Source organism: Notamacropus eugenii, chromosome 1 (assembly GCF_028372415.1).
Source record: "Notamacropus eugenii isolate mMacEug1 chromosome 1, mMacEug1.pri_v2, whole genome shotgun sequence".
Lineage (NCBI taxonomy): Eukaryota > Metazoa > Chordata > Mammalia > Diprotodontia > Macropodidae > Notamacropus > Notamacropus eugenii.
Genome location: NC_092872.1, coordinates 128,618,973 through 128,632,701, shown reverse-complemented (window position 1 = coordinate 128,632,701; position 13,729 = coordinate 128,618,973). Strand labels below are relative to the sequence as shown.

At 42.9% G+C, this 13,729-nt stretch overlaps 1 protein-coding gene across 6 annotated transcripts in view; it reads left to right on the top strand.

Annotated features, from left to right (window-relative positions):
* Positions 1–13,729, top strand: part of MEGF11 (multiple EGF like domains 11) — a 475,650-nt gene that overhangs the window by 156,728 nt on the left and 305,193 nt on the right. For all 6 annotated transcript variants that reach the window (XM_072614460.1, XM_072614458.1, XM_072614449.1 and 3 more), the window contains exons 4-5: positions 4,508–4,609; positions 10,141–10,241. In XM_072614460.1, the coding sequence (XP_072470561.1) occupies positions 4,508–4,609; positions 10,141–10,241 (203 nt within the window). The remainder of the gene's footprint in view (positions 1–4,507; positions 4,610–10,140; positions 10,242–13,729) is intronic.

The following is a 13,729-nucleotide window of genomic DNA, read 5'->3' as shown; positions in this document are numbered from 1 at the left end:
TTGCTTCACACACTCTGCTGTTCCTTTAGTCTTCAGCAATGTTTAGACTCCTTAGGTTTTGACAGTATTATCCTTTTGTCCCCAAACTCATTGTTTTATTCTTGAACCAATAAACATTAGGTGGTCTTAGTCTTCAGTGGGGGCGGGAGGGAATGACAACAAATGTTTATACAATGCTTTAAAGTTGGCAGAACACTTTACATATATTATCTCATTTCAACCAATCTGGCAGCAAGCATTTATTAAGTATCAGTGTGCCAGATACGACCTTTTTTTTTTTTTTATTCTTGAGGCAATCAAGGCTAAGTGACTTGCCCAGGGTTGTACAACTAGTCAAATGTCTGAGTCCAGACTGGAACTCAAGTCCTCCTGTACTTGCTAGCCTAGGGCTGGCTGCACCACCTAGCTGAGTCTTACAGTACAACCATAGGAGGTGAGTTGGGCAGGTATTCTGATCCCACTTTTGTGAATGAGGACATGAAGCTCAGCCGGGTGTCTTGCCAGTGGTCATCCAGCTGGCAGGTATTAGAGGTGGCATTTGAACTCGTTTTCTTGACTCCAAGACCAGTCCTCTATCCACGCTGCCATGCTGCATCAGAAAAGATGACCGATAGACTTTCTGTCTCGGTCTTTATTGCTTAAGATGATTCTCATGATTTGTGAAACATTTCTTATGTGCTAACAGACCTGAATATTTGTTACAGCGTGAATCCATAAAGGGTTTGCCTGTTCCAGGCAACACCTTCACAGGCATTGGTTGCTAAGTGAAAAAGAAAGACACAGAAAGAGACATACAGACACAGAGATAGAGATATGGACAGAGATACAGAGAGACAGAGAAACAGACAGTAAGAAAGAGAAAGACAAAGACAGACTTGGGAGCTTTGATAATGGACAACTGCACGCTAACTTATCTCTGTATGAAGACTACTACTGTCCAGATTCTAGAGAAGGCAAGTTTCCTGTCTTCAGAGGACTTACTAACAATTCAGTGAACTTGTGTCAAAACATAAACCGCCATCTTATCATCTCACACGTGACTTTGGGACATGGAGCTTCTTGTAAGGGATGTCTGGCTATTGGATCCCTTTTGATTGAGGTCACTTGAGGATAAAGTAAGGTCTCCTTCCAAAGGTCAGGAAATCAAGAGACCTGGGTCTGCTCCTCACTCTGCCCCTTACTAGCAAAGTGAATGTTGGCAAGCAAGCCTCCCCTTCCTTTTCTATGAAATGAGTAGTTCAGACTCCATGATCTCAAAGTTCCTTCTACATTGTATGATGACTTTCCCACTCACCCCAAAAATCAAATGGCAGAAGCTTTAGCTCCTAGACCCTTGGTGTTTCTTTGTCTGTGAGCTGCTTGAGAGCACAGACTGATTTTTGCCTCCAGTTGACCTGGAGACTTGATGATTCTAAAGAGAAGATGCCTGGAGGTAACACCTATCACAGTGTTTAACGTAATGTTGTTCGCTCATTTCAGTCAGGTCCAACACTTCATGACCCCATTTGAGGTTTTCTTGGCAAAGATACTGATCTGCAGTTTCCTTCCCCAGCTCATTTTACAGATGAGAAAACTGAGGCAAACAGGGTTAAGTGACTTGCCCAGGTTCACATAGCTAGTAAGTGTCTGAGGTCAGATTTGAACTCAGGAAGATGAGTCTTCCTGACTCCAGAGCTGGCATTCTATCCACTGTGTCACCTAAGCATTCAATAAATGTTTATTAGAGTGACTTCCTCCTACTAATAGGCTTAAAGATTAATAAATTGAAATCAGGCAGCAGGTATAGTAGATAATGTCAGGCCTTGGAGTCAGGAAGATCTGCATTTCTGACATAAAGCAGTTGTATGTGGCCATGGAACAAGTCACTTATCTTGGCAGTACCCTCTCCCCAAACCCCCAACAAATCTGTCTAAGTTATAAACTACAATGATTTGCTGATCTCTATCAGTGGAGGGAGTTTCCAAATCAGTTCCCTACACTGCAGATCTCTCCTTTTTCTCCTCCCCCTCTCCCTCCCAGCCTCCAGCAAAAATATTGCTTATATCCTAAGGATGTTTAGAGGAAATTACATTATAAACTGTAATGTGCTATAGAAATGTGGGCTGCTATTATTAGTAATAGTAATAAATCAAGGAGAAACCCAAATTAAATCTCCAAATTGATGAGCTGTGCTGACTAGGACAATGCCATTACTTGGATGTTAGTAAGTCAAATAAATAAACTTAAAATGAGAGCCCTAGTGGAGGAATCATGCTGTAATAGAATAGCAGGGGTTTGTTACTGTCCGTGTTTCATTGGCACAGTAAGCTTTGTGAATTCATAGTCAGCCTTATGAAAAATCCCTGAGCCCATTGAATAGCTGGGAGGACAGGCAAGGGTATTCTAGGGGCCTGCTGCCCCCTTGGGAATTGGCAAAGAAGCTCGTGCTCAAGCGGCCTTGGTAGTGAGATAACCCTCAAGCTCCTGCCCCCACCACAGTGATGTCAGTGATGACTGCCTTGTCTCCCATCCGCACTAGCCTGCTGTTGCTTAGACAGAGGCTGATTATCTGCTTTGTGAGTTTAGTCAAGTCCACTTTTTTCTTTGTCTCCCTGCTCTTCTTCATCCAAAGTAAATTTAATTGTTGTAGTTGTTAAACCATGAAGGGAGTAAAAGCATGCTTTTACTTCTGAAAGAACCTCATCCATTGCAGCAGACATGAGCCAAGCCTGTAGAGTTCCTAAATCTTGGATTCAGAACAAAGGCAGCCTGTGCTAGAACCCAGAATACTGGATTGGGTATCAGAAGACCTGGACCTGCTAATTGTGTGATTCAATAGTGTGCAAGACGCTTAAGCTCTCTGCCTGCTGTTTCTTCGTCTATGAGTTCCTGAGAGCAAAGACTAGTTTTTGCCTTTCTTTTTACTTCCAGTGCTTAGTACGGTGCCATAGTATGTGCTTAATACATGTTTGTGGACTAACTCTAAAATGAGGGAAATGGATTAGACAATCTCTTCTATGTCATAGAAAATCAGGAGGGCAGCACAGCCCAGATCGAGTCTCAACTGAAATGTTATTTCAACCTGATTTAGTCATCAACTTAGGGAGAACTTTGGTGTAGGGAAGAGAAAGTTGAGCTAAGAGAGAACATGCCCCTTATTTCTCTGGGTAAAATCAAGTTTGAGGTTTCTCTTTGGGACTTGGTTAATTAGGCTCCCTCATCTTGGCTCTGCCTCTGTGACTAGTAGAGAGGTTACTCAAGTTTTTATGTGTGCACATGCACCCACATCATACACGAAGTGCAAAGAGCCCTGGGTTTTGGGGGCTCATCCTGACTTTGCTATTTAATATCTGGGTGACCTTGGACAAGACATTTTTCCTTTCATTAAGACTCAGTTTCCTCATCTCTAAAATGACGGAGTTGGATGAACAATGCTCTGAGGTTCCTGCCAGCTTCAAATCGTCTGATTTTATTAGCTGGGTGAAGGGCTTAATGAATATCAGTCCTGGGACCCCACTTTAGTTCCTCTTGTTTCTAGCAGCAGCCTGTTCTTGGCTCAGCTCCATTGCACATTACGTGAAGATTAAATCTGTGTAATTTAAAAAATACACACCCTAGCCCCTAGAGACCTCTTAGGGAGAATTCCCCAGTTGGATTAGTGCTCCAGACGGGAGCCTTGGTAATTATGCCCCTCCATCATAAAACACAGAGTAAAGACCTCCCTGGGCTGGTAAAGCCTGGCTCTGTTAAATTAATCTGGACCCTCATTAGCATTTGATATGCAAGCATTGTTAACTACCCAGCCACAAAGTTGATACAATCCATACACAGAACCTTAGTGAAATTCTCTTTCCTGAACTTTTTTCCTCTTTGTCATCCCTGCCATGTCATGCTTCCCTCATCTTTTGGGGCACCACTGGGGCTCAAAGTGCATGAATCTATGAGGGGGAGAAGAGCCCCGATCTCTAGCAGCTAGTAGAAAGTTGGCATTTGTTGGTGTACCTCTCCTTCTAAACTGCAGACTTCTGTAATTCTTTGTATCTTCCGCAGTGCTTAGCACGCATAGTATATACTTCAGTATTTGTAAATAATAAGCCTTAATGAATGACTTTCATGATTTATTCAGCAGCAGAAGCTCATCTAAAGTTTGGTTCTTCCCCTTTACAGTGCTTTGTACGTAGTATTTACACATAGTAGGTGCTTAATAATTTTTAAAAGTTGAAGTAATAAATGAATCAATGAAATAACTTGTTATTGAAGGAAAATCCAGGCCAGTATCTCTCAGAGGAGGCTGGAACATATATTCTTGGAATTGTCTGGAGGGGGAAATAACTGGTTTTAGATTTACCCTTTCCTTGAATCTGGGAATAAGTGTTTGTGTGAGCAAAGAAGGATCGTAGCCTTGACACATTCTATAATGTGTTGAAGCCTCCATCCCTTATGCATCTGGCTAGCTCACAGAGGGTTTGCTAATCCTAAAACATGGTCAAATGGGTGGTAATGCGTGTCTCTTTCCTCTGTCTCTTAGCTATGCTGTGACAGTCCAGGAATCCTATGCCCACCCTTTCGACCAGATCTATTATACAAGATGTACAGACATTCTCAACTGGTTCAAGTGTACCAGGCATCGGTGAGTATCATCCTCAGATGAAGAATTCTTCATAAAATACTGGACATCTGGACCTTTGACCTGAACTTGATCCTTAAGACTGTCAAATCACTGAGAGAGATGTGGGGTGAGGGGGCAGGAATCAGGATTCTCAGGTGAAAAGGGTAGTGTCAGGAAAGAATCCAGACCTCGGGTGTGGGGGGTGTTGGAGATAATGAGGGCAGGCTATGACCTTGCTTTGGGACTTTGGGCAGGTTCCTCACCTCTCTGGGGTTTCTTCCCCTATAAAATTAGGAATAATAATCGCTTTCTTACCACGGGTCTTACAAAGCTGTGGTAAGTTTCAATCAGATTTTGAAAACAAGATGTAGAAGTACTCTGAAAACTCTACAAGGATCGGGCAATTATCAGTTAATGGTATTCTCTAAGGGGGCAAGCAAGAGGTTTGAATTCCCCTAGCTAATGAAGGTCCAGTTGGGAATTGGTTTCCCAGAGATTTACACAACTGCATCAAACCACAACTTTTCTTTCTGAGTCCTTTTCCAGGATGAATGTAGGCAATTAATACTGGAAACATAGTAGCTGAGAGACATTGTGGTTAAGTGGTTAGAGATCTGGCTTCTGTGGTGCATAATTAATACCTGGAACCTCAGAGTCAATAATATGTGAACTACCTCAGTGGCCTCCCTTGACAATGGATCTTGAGGAATCAAGGTGGGGGCCCTCCCTTAACCTCAGTAGTAACAGGGATACAAGATTTTAACAGTTGCACATCTGAAGAGGAAGATGCCTCCAGAGAGTTGGGGATGTCTGATGGTATTTTGAGGCAATCCACCAGACTGTCTTGGACGTTCTGAACCACCACAGGGAACAGGAAGAGTGAATCCTCAGGCAGTAGTATGGCCAGAGATCCATCTGGTGAACAGGAAATTGTGGCTCTGAATTTACAGGGTAGATCATGATCTAACAGGTTAATGGGAGACTCAGGCATAAGAAGAAAGGAATGTTCCATGGAAAGAGGGCCAAGGGTAGAGATCACTTCATAGTCAGAAAGACTTGGATTCCTGACACCCACTGGCTGTGTGACTGCACAGGTCATTTAAACTCCCCATGATATCAAACTCAAATAGAAATAGATCCCTACCGGCCACATCCTGGCTTAGAAAACTACAGATGAACACCATCCATCTTGTATTTCTATTTATTTTGTTAAACATTTCTCAATTGCGTTTTAATCTGGTTGAGGGCACACTGGGGAGTTTTGTGGGTCCTTGCTGCCTGCCTGCCATGAGTCTGGCCCTTTTCTGCCAGGCAGCTCTCAGAGAATCTTAGAGAAGCTGCTGAACTCCATGGGTAGAGGGAGTTCCTAGTAGGAATGAAGTCACAAGTGTCCTTCCTTCCCATAATATAGTAAACACCGTGCTACAATGGAGAAAAGACAAACCCAGGTTGAAAGCAGGGTGCCCTGCTTCTGGTCTCAACCCTTGCACTAACTTGTGTGACCTTGGGCAAGTCTCTTCTTTCAGAGCATCAGTTTCCTCATGGGCTCGATGAGACCATCTCTGAGTTCTTTTCCAATCTCTGATATTCTTCGGTTGTGTGTTCTTTGCTGGCTCTGGCTCTGGATAAAGAAATTTCAGAAATAATCAAGTTCCGGTCCTAGAGCAGAAGCTGGCAAGGATATCACGGCTGCATCTCTATGACAGGGATTATGTGGCACTTCTCTATCCATTGCTCTGAAACTAGGACTACTCATTCATCACCTCCGGCACCCGGCAAAGGAGTGGTTGCTTGTTAAAATAGGCTACGTTCCTGGAAAATGAATGATTTTGCAGGATTATTGAGTTGCCTTGCAGCTTTCCTGATGACCCAGTGCCTGCACACTGACAGCAGTGTCATCAATTTGCTTAAATGCAGACAGGCGTGTTTTAATATGGCATCCTTCACCTAAGAGTCAGCCGAGAACCAAACTTGCAGCCCCCTCCATTTCCTGATGTGGAGCTGAGATCCAGAGAGACAAAGGAAACTCTCAGTCTAGGTTATAAAGTAAAAGAAAAACCTCTGGTCAGGCTGTGGACTTTCCTTCATGAGAAGTCTTAATAATAGCATTTCTACCGTCATTTGCAAAGCACATGTTTCTCATTTGATCCTCAGAACAACCTTGTGAGATAGATGCTATTGTTTTCAACTCTGTTGTACAGATTATGAAACTGAGGCAAAGACAGATTAAGTGACTTTCCCAGGGTCACACATCTAGTGCCTGAGACAGGATTCAGACGCCTAAGCTTTTCTTGTCTCTAAGCCCATCACTCTGCCCACTATTCCACAAGCTGACTGAAGACCTTTAATAAGAGGCTAGAAGCTCCCTGTCAAAGTGGCTTAGGCATAACTTGTGTGGGGGTAAGAGAATAGACCAGATAACCTCTAGAGTATGCTTTCAGTTATAAGACTCCCCTCCCCCCCAGGTGATTATGTGGCTTTCCCAGGGACCCCTGGAAACTATCTGCCTGTACCAGGAAGCTAGACTTGGCTTTCAAACCAGAACACCTCTTCTTATGGGTTTTTGATAAAGTAGAATGACCTTATCTAATGATATCCCCAAATATCACAGATTTCCTAGAGGATGCAAATGCTGTCATTTGTCATAAAGGGAAAAATTTAAGAATGGAGGAAGGCTGATTCAGGAGGGTCAGGGAATGTGGAACTCAGGTGTGACTGCTTAGCCAAATATGGCCACTGGCCAACAGTGTAGTCTAGCCTCCTTAGTTAAGTTGGTAATGGTTATCATCTCCTGCCCCATGGGCATTGTTGAGTGGGATTTGCTGAGCAGATAATTCCCTAGGCAGACAATGAGCTTTGCAGAATAATCTCACCAAGAGGCCAGACCCCTGGGGACAAGAGGGTGCAGAGAATCAGACAATCTGGAAGAGACTTCAAAAGTCACCTTGTTTAATTCCTACCAGATCATGAACCCCATCATCCCTGGCAATGGGTCCTCCAACCTTTACTTGAAGACTTCCAGCATGAGAGAACTCATCCACAAAGCAGCCTGTTCCATTTGGGGCTAATTCTCAGAAAGATTTTTTTTTAGTTGAAATGTGCCTCTGTGTAACTTCCACTTATTCTAGTTCTATCTTCCAGGGCCAAGCAGGATAAATCTAATTTACCTTCCAGGTGATATCCCTTTAAGTACTTGAAGCCCCCTCTCATGTCTACCCCTCTTCTCCCTACCCAATGATCTCTTCTCTTGACTAAACATCTCTAGCTCCTTCAACTAATATTCTGAAGGCATGATTTTGAATCATCTTGCCAACCTTATCAACCTTCTCTGGGCTTGTTCCAGTTTGTCAGTGCCCCTTCTAAAATGTGATTCCTACAACCATGTATAACACTCTGAATGTGGTCTGATGAGGGCAGAGTCAGTGCAACAGTATCAGTTACAACAGTGATGATGTTAGCTAGCTGATGTTTTTTGTAGAGCCTGAAATTTTGCAAAGCAGAGGAAATGCTTTACATGTCTCATCGGACCTTACAGCAACCCTGTGAGGATGGTAGTTATCCTCATTTTGTAGATGAGGAAACTGAGGTACAGAAGGTTTAAGTGAATTGTCCGTGGTCACACAGCTTGTATTTCCTGACTCCAAATCCAGTGTGTTCTTTATTGTTACCCTAAGCTGCCTCCCATGTAAAGCAGGAGTATTACCTTGGTCTCCAGGAGCACTACAGATAATTCTTTTAATGCAGCCTAAGGTGTCATTAGCTTTTTGGGCTGCCACATTATACTAGTGACTCTTTAAACTTGCAATCCATTCAAGTCCCTAGGTCTTTTTCATGGCTATACCCACATCTTTCACATCCACACTTGTGCAGTGGGTTGTGGTTGTGTTCTAAGACATTGCATTTATCCTGATTATTAGCTGTGGTCCACTCACATGATTTACTCGAGTCATTTTGGATTCTGCTTCTAACATTCAGTGCAGAAGATTTTTTTTCATTGATTGCATTGATTCAACAAGCAAATCTGGGCAGGATGAATGAATACAATCACTAATAAAAACAATGAATAGAATTTTTCCAAGGAAAGAGGCTTTTGATGAACTTGAACCCCAATGGTCCGTCATTGGCCACTTCTTCTAAGCAAATTGAAGTTGAGCTCTTTTGTAAAGTGTCAGAATTTAGACCCTGAAACTCATCATCATCGTTCAGGTCCCTTGTTGAACAGTCTCTATATCTGGGATCCAGAGTTGAACAGGATCTGACTACAGACTCGTGTACCCACTCAATACTCTTTGTATCCTATCCATCAACCATGTATGGGTTATTTCATATGTGTCTTTGGTGGCGAATGTTTAACCTTAGGTTGACTTACTATTGCATATTTCTGGGCTATAGTAGTCAGAAACCGTGATCTCTGGAAAAGTAAATCAAAGTTTTCTCAGCCTACTTATTAAGGCAAATATACAGCACCATGTCCTCTTTGTTTCTGTCTTCCTGCTAAAACCCAATGGGAATGACTTTGGGATTATCTGTTGTTGTGTATTATGCCTGGCACTGCTCCTCTTGGTGAGAGTGGGTACCCAAGAATTGATGAAAACACCTGCTTACTATCTTATCCCAGACAAGATTCCCCCTTCTCTCCCATTCCCCTCTCCTTTTCCCTCTCCCCCACTACATTGTCCTCTGTAAAGTGCAGGAGTTGGACAAAAGGATCTTATAAGGTCCCTCTTGGTTCTGAAAGGCAGGGACATTGTTAATCCAAGAGGGAGAATATAGCCCTTAGGTTTTCTTGGCAGAAAAAAAACGCTTTCAGTTCTCTGAGTGGCTCTGAATGATGAACAGGAGAAAACATGCTTTTTTGGATGCCTTTTTTCCTCTTCCCTCTGGGAAGAAACTCTAAAAGGACAATAGGAGTGATGGAATGAGTTAATCTAATCATCTGTCCATCCCTCGCTTGCCGTTGACAAGGGGTACTGAGGAGACAATGAGCAGATATGGAGTGGAAGGAGCACTAGATTTGGAATTAGAAGACCTGGTTTTAAATATCATCTATGTCACTCACTATCTCTGAGACCTGAGGCAATTCAATTAACTTATATGGGCTTCAGTTTTGTCTTTTATAAAGTGATGGAGTTGGCCTAGATGATCTCTAAGAGCCTTTCCAGCACCAAATCCTATTATCCTGCCTCTCTAAGGTCCCTTCTAGCTCCATCCTCTGGGTACCCGCTTTGTGTTGTTACCCCAAGGCTAGAGATGTCCTCCAAATTCCCCAGCATCTCTTTTTCAGGACCGCCAGAATATGCTTAAGAATCATCCTGGATGTAAGGGAGGGTTGGCAGGCATTAGCAGATGCTGCGTTTCTAATACACTCAATATTGCTAGTGTCAAGATTTCCCTATTGATTTTGTTTTATTGTGTTCCTTCACATCAGAAGCCTCCATGCATTTTAAAGTAATTATTGAATGGCATCCTCGCTATAGCTTAACACAAATATAATTCTAACAGGAGTGATTGATTTTCAATGCTTTCAAGTGGCTTTCTGTCTTGTGATTTAGAATAAGTTATAAGACGGCGTATCGGAGAGGCCTCAGGACCATGTACCGACGGAGATCCCAGTGCTGCCCAGGATACTACGAGAATGGAGATGTCTGCATCCGTATGTAGGGGGAAATTGCTGTTCTTTGCCTGATTGGAGGGTGGGGGAGGAGTTGATCTGTCATGTGAGTAGACCTAATGTAATTGGATGAGTTGCAGGGCTTATCCATGATCAAAGTCGGCAGCCACCTACATAATATCATGTACCTATGTGTAATACATCTGTCCTTAAGTCGGAGTAGATTCTATTATTGAATCTGAGATTTTTCCCCTTTGGCATATATCTTAGGGATCTATTGGAGAAAAATTAATTTTACACAGACTAAAGCATTGTGTTGTCTGGGAGGATGTAACATGTAGGGAACGCATTAATCTGGTTTAGTTTATCAGATTAATAACCTAATATCTGCTGTGGACACAGTAAAGAGCATAACCATAGGACAGATTGGAAGAAAAGAACACACCAGTTAAGCTTTGATGGCAGGGGCAGGGATGAGTGAAAGGAGGTAGGAAAATATCCAGAAGTGGGGTGTGGGGAGTACTACAGTTCTCCAACCAGTGTCATGGCACCCATGACAAAAGGGGTTATGTGCCAAAGACAAGTATTGTTGATATCACTGTTTCCCTTTGGGTTAGCTCTAGATTCACATGATGCATAGCTGAAAAGAATCATACAAGTCATCCAGTCTGCTCTTCTCAGTTTACAGATGCCCCAGGTTCCCCAGAAAATGGCAGTGCTGTGATTTGAACCTAGTCCCTGCCTCTAAATTAGGCATTCTTGCTGCCAGTAACAGTTTTTCACATCCTACTCCGGAGTTTGCTTTCCTAGTACATGTCTCTTTTCTGGAAATAACCAAGAGTGCTGAAGAGAGCACTGGACCTGATAGGCAAGAACCTTAGAGTAGAGTCTCATCTCTGTTTCAGAAAAGATAGTGTGACCATGGGCCAGCCATTGAATTTTTCAAGACCTCAGTTCTTTATCTGTAAAAAATTGAGGGGATTTGGGCAAGATGGTTTACAAGGTGTCCCTGCTAGCTCTACTATCCCATTATTCAAGAAAGTCCCAGTCCTTCCTCTTCACCCTCAACTTACTCCTGGAACGTTGCCATTTGCAAAGAGAGCCTGGCCTTATGATGTAGTTTAGTGCCACAGTCATCTCAGTTTAGATGTTAGAACAACCAGCCTAATGAATGAAAGAAGCAGGCCCTCCCTTTCCCCCACCAAAGCGCCATCTGCCTCTTAACTTCGAGCAAGGTTTTCCCTGTTAATATTCTCCCTGCTATTCAAGTAGGTAGAGCAGAAGCCAGAGAAACTCCAGATTGGGTGAGTGTAGGCATGTTGATGTTTGGGAATGAAATGACAATTTTCCCCACTGTTGTTAAATCTCCCCTAATGCTGAAGAAACTCAATCCTAATTGCATTAGGGGAATGAATGAAAAAAACCCCAGCAACACTGGAACAAATGGGTTGGATTGGGTTAGTTTTGCAGCAAAAAGAATGGAAAAAAGTATAGAGCAAAGGAGAGCTGAGCCAGCAGAGAGGACATGTCCCTTATTTCTCCAGGTAATGAAGGCAGGAACAGGCATCCCTGGACCTCTTAGGGATGGATTGGGGTGGAGAAGGGGTTCGCAGGCAGCTCAGATTCTGCTAGGGTCTGCCACATTGCTTTTTTCCTTTTCATCTCTTCCCTCAGGCATATGGCGATTCAGGCTGGATGCGTTATATTAGATTCATAAAGCCGGAGGCAAGATTGATGAAATGTTTTCCTCCATTGGAGAGTAGAGTTATAGCCCCAGGAAAATCATAAGAGGGAACTTGAATGTCAGCAAGGGGTACCTGAGAGAGGGATGCCACATTCTCAGGATAATTTTTATTAGGCAATGTCGATGAAGCCCTTTGAAGGCAGGCAATGCTGCAATAGTGCTAAGTGATCCAATTTCATAATACCATAACATGCTGATTTGAGAGGGAAGTTCAGATCGCTTTTGATGTGCAACATTTGTAATATCTGGTGCTGGTACTGTGTGCAGAACTGGCTGACCCGAGCTGCTGAACTGAGGAAACCCAGCTGCAAGACTGTTTGGGACAAGTATGGTTTTTTGTTTGTTTTAGGAGATTGGACATAGGAACCCATTTTGAAAGTCAAGCCAACAAGCAAGTGAAGCCAAGTCAACAAGGCATATTATTAAGTGTTTACTATGTGCTAGGCACTATGCCAAGCTCTGGGAGTACAAGCAGAAGCAGAAAGAGAGACAGACCCTGTCCCCAAGGAGCTTGTTTTTTTTTGTGGGGGAAGATAACATATAGATAGGAGCTGAAAAGTGAGGGGAGGATCTAGGAGATGCAAGTGCCAGGCATGTTATGAAGATGTCGTTTTGTGGCATGTTATGAACCATCATGTCTTCTGCTTAACCCAGGCAGCATACCGTAATGGAGAGAGGGCTGGCCTTGGTGTCCAGGAAAGTCAGGAGAGCAGGAGGAAATGTCAGAAACAAGGGATTGGGAGTAGGGACAATCATATGGTTGTGATTATTTAAAAGGTGCTGTTGTCAAGACAGTTAGAAGTGTAGGGGATGGTAGGAGCTTGGGGTGAGAAATGAGTCAAGTCAATAAGTGTTTCTTGAACATCTGCTATGAACTCAGCTCCATGGTAGTTACTGTAGGGAATGCTAGAGATGTTCGAGGCATACTACCTCATCAGAGAAGACAAATGGATATTAAACAATTAGATAACAAATGCATGCTAGAATGTAGTTTGACAAACCCACCAACCATTTATCAGTTGTCTCTAACGTGGAAGGTGCTGTGTTAGGAGCCAGGGACCCAAGGAAATAAAGAAATAAATTATGTGATTGATGGAGAAATTTAGAGAAAGGAACAATTAGTGGGGGACTGGACTGGGAAAATCAGTTGATCTCTCCAGGTCCTAGTTTTTATAAAATGAGGAGTTTGAATTAACCGGATCATCTTTGAGGCTGCTTCCATCTCTAACACTAACTTGGACAATTCTACTTTTGGGAGGGGGGAGGAGATTCTGGAATATGGACAATTAGGAGTCATTGCAATATTTCAGGCAAAAGATTGTAGGAGTTTGAACTAGGGTAGTCACCATATAAGTGGTGGAAAAGGTATGGATGGGAAAGAAATTGTGGAGACTGAGTTGGCAAAATGTCAATTGATTGTATATGATGAGTGAGGGAGAGGGAAAAGTCAAGGATGTCTCTGAGATTGCAAATCTGGATGACTGGAAGGATGCCCTGGATTGCACTAACAAAAGTTCATTCCTTTGGGTTAAGCAATGCCCTTTCTCTACATCTTTTAGAGCAGAAATAGTTTGGGAGAGTTAACTCAGTAGTCATAGATTTCATTGACTTTAGAGCTGGAAGGACTTTAGAGGTAATAAAGTCCAACCCTCTGCTTTTACAACTGGGTAAATTGAGGTCCAGACATTAAATGTCTTGCTTAGGTCACAAAGGGTAGGTAATAAGTGGCAGAGCTAGGATTTTGACTCTTTAACCTGTGATTTTTCCACTCTGTCCTGCTCTGATT